At 43.4% G+C, this 18,470-nt stretch overlaps 1 protein-coding gene across 1 annotated transcript; it reads left to right on the top strand.

The window, feature by feature from the left end:
- The first annotated feature begins 1,875 nt into the window (after window positions 1-1,875).
- LOC139415093 (E3 ubiquitin-protein ligase RNF217-like) lies at window positions 1,876-17,842 on the top strand. The gene is made up of 6 exons (XM_071162904.1): window positions 1,876-2,979; window positions 12,371-12,592; window positions 12,832-12,996; window positions 13,827-14,028; window positions 15,183-15,254; window positions 15,808-17,842. The coding sequence occupies exons 1-6, from the start codon at window positions 2,041-2,043 to the stop codon at window positions 15,882-15,884; spliced, it is 1,677 nt and encodes a 558-aa protein (XP_071019005.1). The 5' UTR covers window positions 1,876-2,040; the 3' UTR covers window positions 15,885-17,842.
- The last annotated feature ends 628 nt before the right edge of the window (window positions 17,843-18,470 follow it).

Here is an 18,470-nt window from a genome sequence, read left to right as displayed (position 1 = left end):
ACACTGTCGTTGATTTATTTAGAATTCAAGGCACACTTAACCAGCATGGCTACCACAGCATTCTGCAGCGATACGCCATCCCATCTGGTTTGCACTTAGTGGGACTGTCATTTGTTTTTCAAAAGGATAATGACCCAACCCACCTCCAGGCAGTGCTCAACAAGTGCCGAGCATATGTGGGAACTCCTTCAAGACTGTTGGAAAAGCATTCCAGGTGAAGCTGGTTGAGAGAATGCCAAGAGTGTGCAAAGCTGTCATCAAGGCAAAGTGTGGCTACTTTGAAGAATCTCAAATATAAAATATATTTTGATTTGTTTAACACTTTTTTGGTTACTACATGATTCCATATGGGTTATTTCACAGTTTTGATGTCTTCATTATTATTCTACAATGTAGTAAATAGTAAAATAAAGAAAAACCCTTGCATGAGTAGGTGTGTCCAAACTTTTGACTGTATATATGATGTATGATGTTGGGAAACCTCAGACTGAGGTATGACTGATGAGCCATATAACTGTACTACCTTCAATGCCACTTATTCATATATTAGCCGCCACTCTCAATGCCAATTTAAAGGAAAATCCACTCAAAAATCTTTTGGTAATTTTGTTGATACAGTCCCAAAATGTTTTGTACTTCCACATTCAAGTTGTCAAGATATTGTTCTATTAAGAAGCAAAGTGTTACTGGCCACAGCATCATGATGATGCAAAATGCTGGATGACTGAGGAATTCAGAGTCTAAGTCAGCATGTCTGCTGTATTTTGAAAGTAAAATAAAAGATGCTTATAAACAGTTTAATAGACAATTCACCATTTAAATTGTACATATTCATGATACTACATATCAAGAGGTTATCTTTATGAACCCTGTTTGAATATCATTATGGTATTAGTCATTTTCTCACCAGCCAAGCATACCCACATGCAGTTGGCTTCTTAAAAACAATATTAGCTTTATCACACAGTGTGTGAAAGTTGCTTGTCTTTGCTGAATTCCTCTCTCTCTGTATGGTAAAGCATGCATATATCACAGAACCCCAAGGGTCCACTTAGCTTGGGAAAAATCAACTAATTCGAGCACAGTGTTGATTCAGCACGTGCCCATTAGCCCTTGGTGGCCTCTTATTAAGGTAGTTTAGCCTGAAAGCCCTCAGAAGAAAACTGCACAGTCAGCGCATATGCTTGTCTTACTTTTTTACGTTTCTTCTTTTGCAGTTCCAAATCCTAAATGCAAATGCCCATGTTGTGTTGTTGTGTTAGACTCTACTACCCTCTACTGTTGACTGCTGTTGTTGCACTGGACCCCAAAAACATTTATGATGATATTTCAGTGTTTTGCTGAGAATACTGTAGATTCATATCTAAACAATTATTGGCTGAAGGTTAAACCCAAAATGGCAAATAAATGCATTGATAAAATATAGTCAGTTGTGAAATTAAATGCCATAACTTTCTGATTTTGAATTTTCATTGTTTTATTGATAATGTCTCTCAGCCAGACTATTGACATTGGAAACTGTAATGGTAGAATTTATTATAATCTCTCCAAATATGGATATTATAATTTGTATAGTGTGTTTTTTCCTAAATGCTTGACGTAAGGTGTTTCTCACTTTGTGGAATAAAAAGGTTACCCTCATGACTGGTATGAGTTGCGTCCATAGATTTGATGCGCCCTTTGTGGGCAATGGACGTAAATTACAGGTCATACAGTCCTAGATTGATTCTACCTTGGTTGGTGGTAGCCTGTTGCTGGGCAGGCAAGCGTCCAAGGATCCCCAGAGACTACACTATTAACGTTGCTTAACAGTAATAGATGGAAATGCATCTGACTCTTACCTTGCTTTTTTTTATCAACAAATGCGTTGTTATTTCACAGCCAACGAGCTGTCGCGCGTACAGGTTGCAAGTCAAACAGCTACAACGTTACGGATTTATTTTCTCCCACACGCAGCCCCGGAAGCAGAAATACACCTCACTTGGGTTTTGTTTTGTTTTGTTTGTTAGTATCTGGAGTTGGAGAAGAGGTAGAACGTGCATGGGGAGTTGTACCTTGGGAATGGAAGATAAGCACATTTCTCTGAATGTGTATACGTGTAAAATGCCGAGTTTTGTCAGCAGATATGACGAAGAGACAGTCTGCAATCCTTCAGAAATGCTTGATAAAGTTGAGACATCAGGCACAGATTTTATTCAAGATGTCAGGGAAACAAAGATCCAAACACCAGACGGTGACGGGATTTTGGAGACGCACACACACAGGGTTACGAGAACGGGTAGTAAAGAAAATGTTGAGGGATACAGTTTCAGAAAACCGACTGCAGTGGGTATTTTGAGGAGGAATTTCGGGACGACGAGATCCCCAACGAATTTCAAAAACAATTCAGCAGATGACCAAAAACACCCAGAGGATGCCATGGTAGAAATAGTTTTAAATGAACGAATTGATCATGTGGACCTTGAAAAGTCAAGTGGCCGTGAAACGAATGTAAAAGAGCAAATCGCAGATCACACAGAGGGATTAACGTCATCCGATTTGAATGAAGTTGATGTAACATATTCTGACGATATTTGTGAAAGTAGCAGGGCTGACGACGATGTCGTACAGTTAAAGGAACATGTTTACTGTACTGTATACTGTATTGCAAACGATAACTACAGGAAACCGGCTGACAATACAGGAGAACACCAATATAATGGGGCGATAACTCCGTCAACATCAAACGTCATTACAAAGCCATCCACAGATTTGCGGCAGCAGAGCAATCTGGAAATGGGCCACCACATCGTTTCCGATCCATATACCCTACCGAACCTGGTTGATCCTAGAACTCTGAGCAACTTTTACAACGGGGATTACAATGAATCAGTTGTTTTGGCATGTCGCATCTGTCTGGACGACACACACATAAAGCCATTACTTTGTTGCAAGAAGGCTGTCTGTGAGGAATGCCTGAAAATATACATCATTTCACAGGTAAAGGCCTGGTATCCCAATTGTCTATGTTATCAAGCCTTCTTGGTGGGTGGGTGTGTGCTCAATAGACGCGCTGACACAAAACAAGATGGGGCCTATATGTATATATATATACATATAACATACATTTGTGGCACTTGTAGGCCCACCTGTTTTGATACATTTTTGTTTTCCCAACACAAATGTACGTTTACACCCATTGGATTGCTTTGTGTTAATTTAAGATCCTCTCCAGCTCATTTGGCATGTTAATAGTGTATCTGGGTGCAGATGTTGTGGTCTGTCGACAGCTGGCTTGCTGTGTCCTTCTGAATGAACCCAATGGGAGCCCTGGTCCATGTGCTCAGTTACCACTAAGAGGAACACCTGCAGGGAGAGCACTGGGATCTAGTATTACACTGTGCACCATGTGCTCAACTACCTGAGGAACACCCAGTCAGATGGTCTGTCTCCTGCTACAGCCTGGAGGAGTGCCAAGTAATTGGGATGTAGGCTAGTATAGTGATGAAAAAAACAGGTTGAACACTTTCCCATCTTAGTGTTGGGCCTAAATGTCAGTATTTTGCTGGGCTGCTTGGAGAGAAGGGATGGAAGGGATAGCCCATTGTGTTGTAACAGTACTGCCTCGGCCATTGTTATCCTTGTTTAGGGAAGTCATGTGCTTCCTGCTTTCTGAGCCAACTGACTCATCTCACAAGGAACAATCTGCAACTGTGTTGCGCTGTGGAATTCAACAGGATGACGAGGCCTAACTCGGTGCAACTGAGTGTAAAGTGAAAGGATATGCAAGGCTTTTACCAGAGAATGTATCAGACAGTGTCTCTGTCTATCCTTTAATTCGGTGTGGAATGACTTAATACAGTTTCTATGGATGTCTAACGCAGATAACCAGTGTGTGGTGTTTACACAGAAAGGGAGTCTGTAAATTATAAAAACAAATGCAGGGTGACAAAAGAAATTGCGACATCAGGGAAGGCACTGACTGCCTGCAGAATGAATTTGTTGGCTGACGGAGGTGGGTGTGCTGAGCGCTGTCTTTCCTTGCGGCTGATGGCAGCAGCGGAGGGAGGGGTGGGGACAGGTTGTGTGTGGCTTTAATTGATAGCTTAATCACAGAGCTCTGTCTCTGTAGAACCTGGTGAAATCACACTTCTCTACCTCTGGAGGCTGCGTGCTGCGGTGTGTTATCTCTGAAGACAACATCAGTTGTCCACCTAGACCAGGGGTCTCCAACTTGTTCTAGCATGAGGGCTACTTTTAAATAATGTAACATGTTGCAAGCATATTTTTTTTTAGCTCATTCTTTTCTTCTCCACTCTCCTGCAACTCTTCCCGGGGTCCTTGGTGCACTACTTTCTCTTGTACAGTATGTTTTCTGTCATTATACCTGGTCAAATAATGGTAATAAACAAGTCTAAGGGGGAGCTCTATAAAATCTTTTTATATTTTCCCAAATTATGTTTTCTCTTTTTATTTTCCTGGTTTTATTATTATTTTTAAATACTCGCAAAATTACAATTGTTCATAGAGAAAAAACGGAATTGGATGTTCTGAGTCCATGTCTGCTTAAATCACATCAGAAGAAAATGTTTTTTAGATCTGGAAGATTTTTTGGACTGTAATTTGGACTTAAATGCGCATCTAACCCTTTAATTGTGCATCTAGCAAGTGAGGAATGGTTTTGGGAAATGTATTTCTGTCGACCCACAAGACGGTTATCACATCTACTGCCTACGCACGGAATTATATAAAAACCGGGGCAATATTGCTGGAAATTAATTGTTAGGTTTGGCTTTTTAAGCCAATAGTGGCAGTAGTTGGGAGATTGTGGTGTCTGATACTTGTGAGATGTGTTTGACAGTTTGCTGTGGAAAACATAAATGTTATGTACTTTCTGAATTGTTTGGTGAGCTACTCATACATTATATATTCAAAAGAAAGTGGACACAACTTCAAATTAGTGGATTTGGCTATTTTAGCCACACCCGTTGCTGACAGGTGTATAAAATTGAGCATACAACCATACAATCTCCATACACAAACATTTGCAGTAGAATGGTCTTACTGAAGAGCTCAGTGACATTCAATGTGGCACTGTCATAGGATGCCACCTTTCCAACGAGACAGTTCATCAAATTTCTGCCCTGCTAGAGTTGCCCCGGTCAACTGTAAGTGCTCTTATTGTGAAGTGGAAACGTCTAGGAGCAACAACAGCTCAGCCGCGAAGTGTTAGGTCACACAAGCTCACAGAACTGGACTGCAGAAGCAAGTAGCGCATAAAAATGATCTGTTCTTGGTTGCAACACTGACTACCAAGTTCCATACTGCCTCTGGAAGCAACGTCAGCACAATAACTGTTCATCGGGAGCTTTGTGAAATGGGTTTCCATGGCAGAGCAGTGGCACACAAGCCTAAGATCACCATGCGCAATGCCAAGCGTCGGCAGAAGTGGTATAAAACTTGCTGCCATTGGAGTCTGAGCAGTGGAAACACGCTCTCTGGAGTGATGAATCGCGCTTCGCAATCTGGCAGTCCAATGGACAAAAATACAGAAATGGTTTGTTGAGATCATTGTGGAAGAACTTGACTGGCCTGCACAGAGCCCTGACCTCAACCACATCGAACGCCTCTGGGATGAATTGGAACGCAGACTGCGAGGCAGGCCTAATCACCCAACATCAGTGCCCGACCTCACTAATGCTCTTGTGGCTGAATGGAGCAATGTTCCTACATGTAGTGGAAAGCCTTCCTAGAAGAGTGGAGGCTGTTATAGCATCAAAGGTGGACTTTCTCCATATTAAGGCCCATGATTTTAGAATGAGATGTTCGACGAGCAGGTGTCCACATACTGTTGGTCATGTAGTGTATGTAGCTGCGAGCTACTGGTAGCTCGAGATCGACCTGTTTAAGACCCCTGACCTAGAGGGATCTTGTTATTGTCATCAGGTAGCATCAGATTGCAGACTGTTCCTTGGCTTTCAAATCCAATTGAGTCGCTGACTCATCTGTCTCGGGGTCAGGATAGGGACTGTTACGGCTCCAGTTTCCTCCATGTTCACGTGTCTGTCATGCCTAATGCATTTCAGGTATTAAACCTATTTTAAAGCATTTGCTGTTGGCTCTTTTGGCCTCAAATGCTCTAACACTTCTGGTGTTCTGGTTTCTAAGCTTTTCCAGTGATCTAAATACATTATACAACTCAAGGAGTTGCAGGCCTTCCATGCTTTATGTTCTAAGGATTTAATGAACACTTAAACAGTGGGAAAATGAGCCTAGTTACTCTACCAAAACTTGTCCAGTTATTGATCTATGTCACGGGTCTTCAACCTTTTCTTGCCCAGGGGCCCCCTCCCAGGCAAACCGGCAACCCATGGACCCACATCATATGTTAGCAAAACATTTCCTGTCTTATCACCAAGTAAATGATAGCTAGAAAGGTAACTCCAAACATATTTTCACTAAGAGCAGCTGTTTAGCTGGTTAAACAAAGGATAGTTAGCAAAAATGTATGTCCAAGTCAAAAAAGCTTACCTGCTGCCAGCGGCACTTGCCTCGCTGGTAGCCCATTCGCCGGTGCTTAATCAAAGCCTATGTCAGATACTCTAGTGAGTGTAACTGGCTACAATGTGTGTAATTGGCTCAATATTGGGAGTTGAAAAATAAAGTTGACATCATTAGAAAGAAGAGATTCTACTCTTACTGTAGGAACATATCATTCAACATTTATTTATTCGGTTGTTTTTAGTGATAGTTATAAAACCATTGAAATAATAAAACATATAAATCCATTCTCCCCTTCCCTGCAGGACTTCAGCGGACCCCTAAGGGGCCAGGGACCCCTGGTTGAATACCCCTGGTGTAAGTGTTCTGTCTCAACCGATGTGGGGTTGAAGAATACCTACTAGCTCCTCAGTCCTGTCCTACAGTATCTATTCTTTCCCTCTTTTTTTTGAGGACTTCTCATAGCTGGTTTGCCTGTAATGATTCAAACTCATTGTTTTTAAAGTCTTAATGTCATTATGATTACAAACGCCTGCATGTCTTCCAGTCTCATGAATAGGCTGTGTGCTCTTGTCTTCATTGATGTGATGCTGCCTGCAGAGGGATGGAAATATGACTATCACTCCAGTTCAATCCCTCACCATGTCTTGAGTGCAAAAAATACACTATTTTAAAAAGCCTACTTTAAATGGCTAATTATTCATATAATATAGCTACATGGCTGTCCTTATCATTGCTTTCTGAATGTTCGTGTGTTGTGTCATTTTTTTTACACATCCATGTGTCTAGTTAGGAACAACACATTGTTTTACTTTTAACACAATCACTGTGTTGGCACATTTAACACAACATGTGCGGTCCCTAACTAGACTGATGAGCACTATCATTGTTGAGCCATGTATTGTCTACTTCAATCAAAATCAAATGTATTTATAAAGCCCTTTCATCAGCAGATGTCACAAAGTTCTGTACAGAAACCCAGTCTAAAACCCCAAACAGCAAGCAATGCACATGTAGAAGTACAGTGGCTAGAAAAAAACTCCCTAGAAAGGCCAGAACCTAGGAAGAGACCTAGAGAGGGACCAGGCTATGAGGGGTGGCCAGTTCTCTACTGGCTGTGCCGGGTGGAGATTAAAACAGAACATGGCCAAGATGTTCAAATGTTCATAGATGACCAGCAGGGTCAAATAATAATAATCACAGTGGTTGTAGAGGGTGAAACAGGTCAGCACCTCAGGAGTAAATGTCAGTTGGCTTTTCATAGCCGATCATTCAGAGAATCTCTACCGCTCCTGCTGTCTCTAGAGAGTTGATAACAGCAGGTCTGGGACAGGTAGTACGTGCAGTGAACAGGTCAGGGTTCCATAGCCGCAGGCAGAACAGTTGAAACTGGAGCAGCAGCACAACCTGGTGGACTGGGGACAGCAAGGAGTCATCAGGCCAGGTAGACCTGAGGCATGGTCCTCCGGGAGAGAGAAAGAAAAAAAGAGAGAGAAAATTACAGAGAGCATACTTAAATTCACACAGGACACCGGATAAGACAGGAGAAATACTCCAGATATAACAGACTGACCCTAGCCCCCTCGACACATCAACTATTGCAGCATAAATTCTGGAGGCTGAGACAGGAAGGGTCGGGAGACACTGTGGCCCTGCCCGACGATACCCCCGGACAGGGCCAAACAGGCCGGATATACTTCTAACTCAGGGACATGTTTCCTATTGGTTGATGACAACATATCATTACTTCCTATTTTCTTTGATTAAGGGACTCGCGATATCTGTGTCCCTGTTTTTATGCTATAGAGGGAACACCTTAGTCTTACTGTGTTCCGTAGAGAGGCCTCAATGCATCTCATGAGAGGCTGGAAAGTTGTTGTCTGCCAGTCAGTCTTGGCATGGTTGCAATGTTCTGACCCTTTGATAGGCCAGAATTCAGGAAGCATGTTATCCTACATTCTAGATCTGGTGTGATGCATGTCTTTGTCCCTCACACTGACTCATACACGCTTTGTTTGATATGGTCTGACCAGAGCTTGATGATGTACCACTGGCTTGTCAGCTCTGTCAGAGAATATGAAGACTTTCCTCTCAGTACAGCTCACTGTATTGCAGGTGTTGCCAGGCACATTGTTATTCACTTGGCTTTTGCATGGATACAGAATAGTAATCCCTTAGTCTGTGTTAGTCATAATAGGATGATATGACTATCACACTGACTAACACTGGTAGGACAGGTGCCTGATTTACCCCCAAAAAGGTATCAACCCGACACTGATCTTCTGTTGTATCTGTAGCTTCCAGTCAGGATCACAACATTTCATGAGCATAGATAGATCAAGTGTGACATAACATAAGGAGTTGTGGATGGCACCACCACAGGTAGTATCCATTGTGTTGCTTCTTGCTGCCCATTGTGGTGTTACCAGCCTTATCATGTGTAGCTCCTCTACTAAAGTTGGTTCCACCGGCTCAGGCTGAACGCTAAGGGCAGGTGTGTGTGTGTTGGTTCTTCTAACCTTGTGGGCACCTAAAATCCCCAACTGTCCCCATAAGGATAGTAAAACAAAGAAAATGATCCTGTGTGGGGACATTTCCCACGTCCCCATGAGGACAAAGGTTGTTTTAAGTTTAAGGGTTAGGATTATAGTTAGGGTTACGGGTTAGGGAAAATAGGATTTTAAATATAAATTAATTTTAGGTCCCCATGATTTGTTGGTTCTATCCTTGTGGGGACCTAAAATCCCCAAATGTCCTTAAGTTTATTTTAAGCTTAGGGGTTACAATTAGGGTAAGGGGTTCAAATTTGGGTTATGGTATGGGTTTGGGTTAGAGTTTATAGGAAATGGGATAATATACCATAACGTGTGTGTGCATTTGTGCGTCCGTGCACGAAAGAGAGCTCTACCTCAGGACCAACGTTGTAGTCTGAGGACAGAAGCGTTCTGCCTGATGAAGTTAGTCTGCACCTCTGGTCATCAGTGAAATCAGAACTAAAATTAGACCTAATAAAGGGATGAGAACACACTCCTGGAGAATGCTCATTCATTTCTCTGTGAGGCTGTGGTGGACTACAGTTTCTCCTCTGTTTGGTTCTGGCTCTGAAGCAGCAGGACAGTTATACTAGGTGTGCACATACACACACCACTTGACCACAGATGTTATGCCCTGGTGTAATCCAGGGGCGCTGCTCTTGGAGGGCAGAATGGAAGGGAGATGTTAGTGTATATATTTTTCACATCTTGCCACAGCTCCAGTGTCCCTGCTGTGTTGGCTGTCAGGGCCACTGTCCTTTGGCCTGGTTGATGGGTGTAGAGGTGGGCTCAGGGTTTCCCTATGGGACTCCTTCACACCCTCATCACTGGGCACTACACAGGTGGCAACTCTCTTACTGACCGTCTCATCAGTGTCACAGCCGAGATAGTTCTAAGCCTGTGAGCTTGTCTGTGCAGCTTTAGAAGACTTCCCAGTGCAAGTCACAACATAAACTGTCCTTACATTCACTTCCTTTTATTTACACACACAGTAGATATATCATGCTGGTGCCCACACACAGTACAATGGACTAGACATATTATTAGAAGAACATGTCCCATGTTTAGTTAATATGGGTTCTTTTGTCTAGTCAATTGGTCTTGTGTGGATCAGTTGGTAGGGCATGGCGCTTGCAACGCCAGGGTTGTGGGTTCGATTCCCACGGGGGACCAGTTCAAAAATGTATGCACTCACATCTGTAAGTTGCTCTGGATAAGAGGGTCTGCTAAATGACTGAAATGTGAAATGGAGGTTGGTTGAGTTGGCTGATGTCATGGTTCTGAGAAAGAACAATGTGTGTTATTGATATCTTACTTGCACTGGGACTGCTCTTTCTAGAAAAGTCTTCAATCAGCTACCTCAAAAAAACATTCTGCTTGTTGTCACTTTAGGCCTACGTACTTCTGATCACCAACCTCTGATGCGATAACATATGTGAGCTCATTGGAAAACAATAGCTGAGCTGCTGTTGTGCTGTGTTGAGCAACCCCGAGAGCAGAACAGAGTGCACAGCCTGGGCCTGAGGAGAGTACAGGGCCACACTGTAAACCATTTTGTGTTGTTTTTACAGGCTACTTGCCTGTAAGTTACTGTAAAAAAGGTAGGTAAAAGGTAAAAAAAAAAAGGTACATTATGTTACCGTATTGTATGGTATCCAATAGTGTTACTGGAATCTTTTTTGCCTTTGTTTTTATGGTAACTTACAGGCAACTGGCTGCCCGTAAGTTATTGTAAAACAACTGTAATCTTATTATGGCAATTGTAACAAATGAATTAATGAATGGATAAATTATTACAAAATTAATTGAAGAGTGATGGGGTTTGTATTGTACAGTATTTTACCGTAATTGCATGGCAGTGGAGCAATCAGGTTGGCTGCTAGTTATTGTGTTTACATATGAATACCACTTTGGGAGCCTTTGTTAAGGCCTCTAGAAGTGATAGTGATTTAAAATACCTAATGTTGTGTTTCCTATCACTGGCACTTCTAGAGGCCTTAACAAAGGCATCCAAGCTGGAAGTGACTAAAGGGCAAAACAGACCAAAGGACAATGCAAATACTCAACCATTAAAGGTCTGAGACTTGCTGCCACTCCAATCTGTTCCCTATACACATTTAATTGTTAGGGCACAACTACCACATATCAGTTAAATTAGTGCAGCATTCTATCTAAAGTGTGGCACAAATGTAGTCTCTTAACACGACACACCTCAAATTATGTTAATGAGCCAGAAACAACAGTACCATGCAACCATTTACGGTATGATTTAACATTTACGCCTAAGATCATTCAGACTGCATTGTCATTTACGTCAATTTTCTGTAAATATTTAATATGGTACTTTACTGTTAGTTTTATTATATAATACTGTCAAAACAACTATAATGTTTTATAGTGCAGGAACAGGGTCCATAGGGCCGGGGGCCAGGCTGTCATAGTGAAAAGAGTCTGCTGGGCATTACCCCAGAGCTGTGCTGCATCACTCTCTAGTCTACTGTATGGACATGTACTACAGGCCCAGCCAGGAGGGGATTACTCAGCTCAGATCAGCAGCAATGTGCTAATCCGGGGCCTACCCGTCTGTCTGCACCATGCCCTGTGAGGAGCACCCTGGAGGGGACCCACTGTGCCTGGAGCAAGGGTGTCCTGGAGCTCTACATGGGAGGGGGAGAAGTGATGGTGGGGTGTACTCATGAGGCTAATGCTAAGACTCCCACTGAGGCGTACTGGGCCCTCTGTAGTTTTCCACTGTTGTAGTAGTGTTATGACTATGGGGTGGCAGATAGCTTAGCGGTTAACAGTGTTGGGCCAGGAACTGAAGTGTCGCTGGTTTGAATCCCCGAGTCGGCTAGGTGAAAAAATCTGTTGATGTGCCCTTGAGCAAGGCACTTAACCCTAATAGCTCCTGTAAGTTGCTCTAGATAAGGGCGTCTGCAAAATGACTAAAATGACTAGCGAAGTCACTCGTGGTTCATGGAAGCCTTCCAAGGCACATTCTTTCACACACCACAGTATCTCTTATAGGGGGATTAGGGTAACAACAGATCGTACCGTTCAACTTCTGGTAAATAACTTTTCCTTGTACAGTACCACCCAGGAAATGTATGTTCCGTACTGTATGTACTGTACACTGTAGTATTTGCTTGTGTATTCTGTTTACCCTTCACCTACATAACACACATGCAATCCAGTAGCGAAATGTATCAACAATATTTTATTACCGGATCTAGGGCCAATGGCATTGTGTTTGTATGCACCTTACGACCACTGTCTTATTATTTGTTTATCATAATTTGTCATAAAACATTCACATCTCTCTCAATTGATCCCTGTGTTATGTCTGTGTCCCCCAGGTCAGGGTGGGCAGAGCGGACATCGTGTGCCCCATCACGGAGTGCAGTGGTTACCTGGAAGAGAGCCTGGTGATGTCCCACCTGGGCAGTGAGGAAGTGGCCAAATACAAATACTTCCTGGAGCTGAGCCAGATTGACTCTAGCACCAAACCCTGTCCCCAGTGCAGCCAGTTCACCTCAATGAAAGGACACACCCCCAGCAGGGCAGAGCACAAATACAAGGTGAGAGAGAGCCTGTACTGTTCTGAGATCCGATATTATACAGCATGACTGAGCACAAGTACAAGGTGAGTACAGGGCCTAAATGTTTAGGTTTCTTGAATCATGGACAAAGTGCTTTGTCATGTATCATTAATGAGGGAGGTTTTAGTCCATGCAGGCACTTCAGTTCTTCTCACCAAATCTATGCCTCTTATACGCCATGCCTCTATCTAGCCAATCACATGTCTATGCCTCTGCAGATCCAGTGCACAAAGTGCCAGTTTGTGTGGTGCTTCAAATGCCACGCCCCCTGGCACGAGGGCCTGAAGTGCCGGGACTACAGGAAAGGGGACAAGCTGCTGCGTCATTGGGCCAGCATCATCGAGCACGGCCAGAGGAACGCCCAGAAGTGCCCCCACTGCAAGGTGGGTGAAAGAGCCAGGAGAGTGGAGAAAAATAGCAAACCTTGCTAGTTAACAGAGCTACTGGAAGAAGATTGTGGTTGACAGTTCTGCAGCCAAAACGATGATATAGGAGGCCTTCTCACATGGTCCTAAAGGGTGTTCGCTTGATTAGGCAGCTGGAGACAGGGCCGTCTGTTCTCTCCAACGTTTTATGTCAACAACATAAGATGATTAAAGATGTGCTTTTCAGTAGTTCTACAGACATGACAGTGTCATCTGTGTGTTTTTCTCTAAGAGGAGAGAGAGAGAAAGAGAGTGTCAGAGGTCTTTTCCCCCCCTTGTCCACTTGTAACAATGGCTGGAAATGAAGCATTCCACGAAGTCATAAGACTGAGTCCTGGGCAGAAAGTCAATACCAAATTAGATTTAGTATGCCACGTCAGCTCTTTGTTTCATACACAGTGAGAGGCCTTTTAGAAAGCAACAGCAACAAGCACAGTACTGCTAATTAGTTTTGGTATTGGAAGGAACTTTCACTGAGGTGTTGGCTGCTAGCTGGCTGTCTGTCCATGGCAGCACTCTCCTCTCAATGCAATGTCAGTCAGCATGAGTCAGGTAGAGGGGTTGAGTGATGCTCAGATATCAGGAGAAAATGTTCCATTCTTTTCCCTTGATTTGGAACCAAACCAAAATACTTTCTATTCTGGAAATACCTGCGCTGAGCTGACTGATAATCTAGTAATTGATACATATAGTTAATCATTTGTTCAGAAATTAGGGTCCCTCTTTAAATGAACAACGACTTATAAAAGATTTATAGAGCATCCATGAGGTCATGTCGCTCTCTCCAGATCCACATTCAGAGGACGGAGGGCTGCGATCACATGAACTGCACCCAGTGCAGCACCAACTTCTGCTACCGCTGTGGGGAGAAGTACCGCCACTTGCGATTCTTCGGGGATCACACATCCAACCTCAGCGTGTTCGGCTGCAAGTACCGCTACCTTCCTGAGAAGCCCCACCTCCGCCGGCTGGTCCGGGGGTCCGTGTGTGGTGAGTCTGCCCAGCCTCAGCCCGTGACCCAGAGGCCCTTAAACCCTTTATAGAAGGGACATTTTGGGATTCCCATTACATTTCATGGTTAATATTATTAGACAAGCAAGCAATCAGTACCCTCTGACAATATGACAACTATATTTAGACTAGGCCCTTAAGGCCTGATTTAAAAAGATGCTCTGATTAGCAGCTGTAATTTTACAGTCCTTCTGCCTCCCTTTTAATTCAGTCGTTACACTGCCCATGACGTTCCTCCTTGGTCTCTGTGGTCAGACTCAGAAAGATACATACGCGGGGGCGACGAATAAACTTCAATTACCATGTGGGTGGCCTTTCATCTTCTTAATCAGTTCACACAATAATGAAGATGATCAAAACAGCATATACTAGCTTGATGCTGCAGACATGACTCGTTCACAACCCATTTTCACAGTACGTCTAGTGCCTATGCTAAAAATTGCATTGTGCATTGCAGTGCATTGTAATTTCTCTCAGCTCTGAAGTCAGAACAATAACGGTAAACTGTAGCTGCCAACACAGTGGATGATTTGCATGCCCCTTATCAGCAGAACTTCCTTATCTGAGATGACCCATGTCTTTGTGACCCTGCCTGCGGTGTGTGAATAGTGAACAGCTCAACTGAGAGGTTCAGTAGTTCTCCGATGGGTGCTCTGACTGCAGCTCTGTATCTGTTGTTCCCTCAGGGCCTTGTGTAGTGACATGCAGGGCCTCAGCTGTTGCTCCCCGAGTGGGGTTAGCTAAAGTTAGTCAGATACCAGCATGGTGCCAATGGAAAAATCTGACACACACTGACGGTGGGATAATGTGTCCCTCAAAGGGTCTACAAAACCCCCTCTACCTCCCATTAAAACACTCCACTGCCTGCTCCCATTCTCATGTTTTAACAGCCTTGCCAATGAAAACAAACATGGGAATTATCTAAACCGTAGTCCCATAACTCGCTACTGGCTGTTTTGATTTAGGTTGGGTGTACTGTAATTCCGCAGGACCTCTGATAAACTGTTAAAAATGTGAATGTGCCAAGGTGCTATTCCAAACTGCCCTGTCCTCCCCATGCATTTTCATGCATGTAATTGTCCTGACTCCTTATCCATATCTGTGTTGTCTCTTCTGTCTCCCTCCCATTCCAGTGAGTAAAGTGGTGGTGGCCCCTGTTGTCATAGTCCTGGTGGTGGTTGTCGGAGCAGTATCCATGGTCATAGGTAAGCATTGTTACATCCTTTTTAACATTAAACGGCTACTATTACCTACTGTTTTAACCCTGCTCTTTTAATCCCTAGATAACAACATGAAACATTACATAACCACTGGTGCTTTAGAGAATCTGAAATGTGTTACTTTCCCTTGGTTCAGGTATGTAGTGTGACTCCGCTTGTTCAGTGGCTGTGGTCTGCTGGAGAGGGCCATCTGTGTTTTGGTGTGAATTGATAGAAGCAGCTAAGTGTCTGCTTGTCCACTTCAGATAGCACTGCTACACTGGGCGATGGGAGGATGACACACTGATATAAAGCTGTTGACAGACACTTGATAATCCCGCTCACAAATTATCTTTACTGTTGTGTATCCGTATTTCAAAGGTAATGTGTTACTAGTGCGAACAACAGAACAGTATTGAGATTATTAAAGTATTTCCTTGATCGATCACCAGTACTGTGAACACTTCCTTGCGAGAGGTGTCACTTCAGTCATTTCCCTGAGCTTAGATCCCATTCCATATTAACCTGCCTGTTCTCTCCTACTCTGCTCTCTCCTCAGGACTCGTGGCTTTTCCTATCTTCTACATCTGTAAGAAGAGACGGCAGCGCACCCAGGGTACTGGCCGTTGGCACTGAGCTGAGGACCATGGCAGTGTGGTCAGGACCCTGCTCCAGATACGAAGCCCAGGGAGGGGACACAGGGATTTGGGGGGAGGTGGGAGGGTTGGTCTCCATTCACAGCCTGAGAAGAGCAATGCTTTCCAGTGGCCTTCTCTCTCTACTGCATGTTTACCACAACACTGTATGTGGCTCCTCCTCCAGCCTGTGGATCTAACGGCTCACAGAGCAGTCTACTCCTGTTCCGCCCAACTTACCTCCACAGTGTCTGGGCTCCTATAGCATGGCTAGTGAAACAGAAACACATTGGGTAGAATGGGAAAGAGTTACTGAAGACGTGTGGGTGAGTCTATCACCATTCTTTTGCGGACCCTGAGCACCTGCATATTTATGACATTTTCAGGGATTTTATTGTGGTGCGTACATACAGGTAACTACCAAAATGAAGGAAAAACTTGAGTAAATGAGGGATACAAAGTGCAGTGCATTCAGAAAGTTTTCAGACGCCTTCCCTTTTCCAATGTTTTGTTACGTTACAGCCTTATTGTATTTTTTCCCCATCAATCTACACACAATACCCCATAATGACACAGCAAAATGTTTGCAAATGTATAAATAAATAACAGCGTATACGTTATTTACATAAGTATTCAGACCCTTTGCTCTGAGACTCAAAATTGAGCTCAGATGCATCCTGTTTCCATTGATCACCGGTGGTCACTCTGACAGAGCTCCAGTGTTCGTCTGTGGAGATGGGAGAACCTTCTAGAAGAAGAACCTTCTGCAGCACTCCACCAATCAGGCCTTTACGGAAAAGTGGCCAGACGGAAGCCACTCCTCAGTAAAAGGCACGTGACAGCCCGCTTGGAGTTTGCCAAAAGCCACCTAAAGGACTTTCAGACCATGAGAAACAACATTCTCTGGTCTGATAAAACCAAGATGGAACTATTTGACCTGAATAACCAACGTCACGTCTGGAAGAAACCTGGCATCATACCTATGATGAAGCATGGTGGTGGCAGCATCATGCTGTGGGGATGTTTTTCAGCGTCAGGGACTGGGAGACTAGTCAGGATTGAGAGAAATATGAATCGAGCAAAGTACAGAGAGATCCTTGATGAAAACCTGCTCCAGAGCGCTCAGGACCTCAGACTGGGGCGGTTCACCTTCCAACAGGACAGGTTCACCTTCCAACAGGACAACAACCCTAAGCACACAGCCAAGACAATTGCAGGAGTGGCTTTGGGACAAGTCTCTGAATGTCCTTGAGTTGCCCAGCCTGAAAATAGCTGTGCAGCGATGCTCCCGATCCAACCTGACAGAGCTTGAGAGGATCTGCAGAGAAGAATGGGAGAAACTCCCCAAATACAGGTGTGCCAAGCTTGTAGCGTCATACCCAAGAACACTCAATCGCTGCCAAAGGTGCTTCAACAAAGTACTGAGTAAAGGGTCTGAATACTTATGTAAATGTGATATTTCATAGCACATTTCATACCTCTTTTTGCTGTCATTATGGGGTATTGTGTGTAGATTGATGAGGTGGAAAATACTATTTAATCTATAACGTAACATAACTAAATGTTGAAAAAGTCAGGGGCCTGAATACCTTCCGAATGCACTGTATATAGAAACCAGGTGCTTCCACACAGGTTTGTGCTGAACAAATTAGAGCTTTTTGAAGTTGGTTTGGTTTCTGTTCGGTTTTTGAAAAATAATCACTGTTTTCTATTTAGATTTGTGTGGGTTTTGTGTGGGTTGAATGCAGTAACACAACCTTTATTCGACCATCCTTTATTCACATTACTATAATACAATATTTCAGTTGTTGTGTATAAAGATTCTGGTCATTATAGTTAATTACCATGCTTTCTGCACTTAAAAATGATGAATTTTGACCTGTGGAAAACTACACCTGTCTATAACGTCCCAGAGTTCATGTTTGATTTGCGCATTGAGCTTGCAGAAAGAAAAAAAAACTAAATGAAATTCAAATAATTGAACCGATTTTCGGTCAATTAGTTGTCTAAAAAACGAAAATAAACAGAAATGTCAGCTAATCGCCCAGAACTAACACAAGTGTGGTTCCTGAGTTAATTAAGCAATTAACATCCCTTCATGCTTAGGGTTAAAAAAAAGCCCAGTGCACACTATTTTGGCTACCATGGCTAGAAGAAGAGATCTTTGTGACCTTGAAAGAGGCTCTTTAAGGAGCATAGGGGGTTTAAAGGGTGTGTGTGTGTGTGTGTGTGTGTGTGTCAGTCAGTCACCAGATCTCAACCTTATTGAACACTTATGGGACATTTTGAAGCGACACCTGAGACAGCGTTTTCCACCAAATTATGGAATTTATTGTGGGAAAATGGTGTCGCCCAACGCCCTATTCAAATCAAATCAAATGAAATTTATTTATATAGCCCTTCGTACATCAGCTGATATCTCAAAGTGCTGTACAGAAACCCAGCCTAAAACCCCAAACAGCAAGCAATGCAGGTGTAGAAGCACGGTGGCTAGGAAAAACTCCCTAGAAAGGCCAAAACCTAGGAAGAAACCTAGAGAGGAACCAGGCTATGTGGGGTGGCCAGTCCTCTTCTGGCTGTGCCGGGT

The sequence above is a fragment of the Oncorhynchus clarkii genome, chromosome 8, assembly GCF_045791955.1.
Source record: "Oncorhynchus clarkii lewisi isolate Uvic-CL-2024 chromosome 8, UVic_Ocla_1.0, whole genome shotgun sequence".
NCBI classification, from domain to species: Eukaryota; Metazoa; Chordata; class Actinopteri; order Salmoniformes; family Salmonidae; genus Oncorhynchus; species Oncorhynchus clarkii.
Note: the sequence above shows the minus strand (reverse complement) of the source record. Positions and strands in the feature narration are given on the sequence as shown.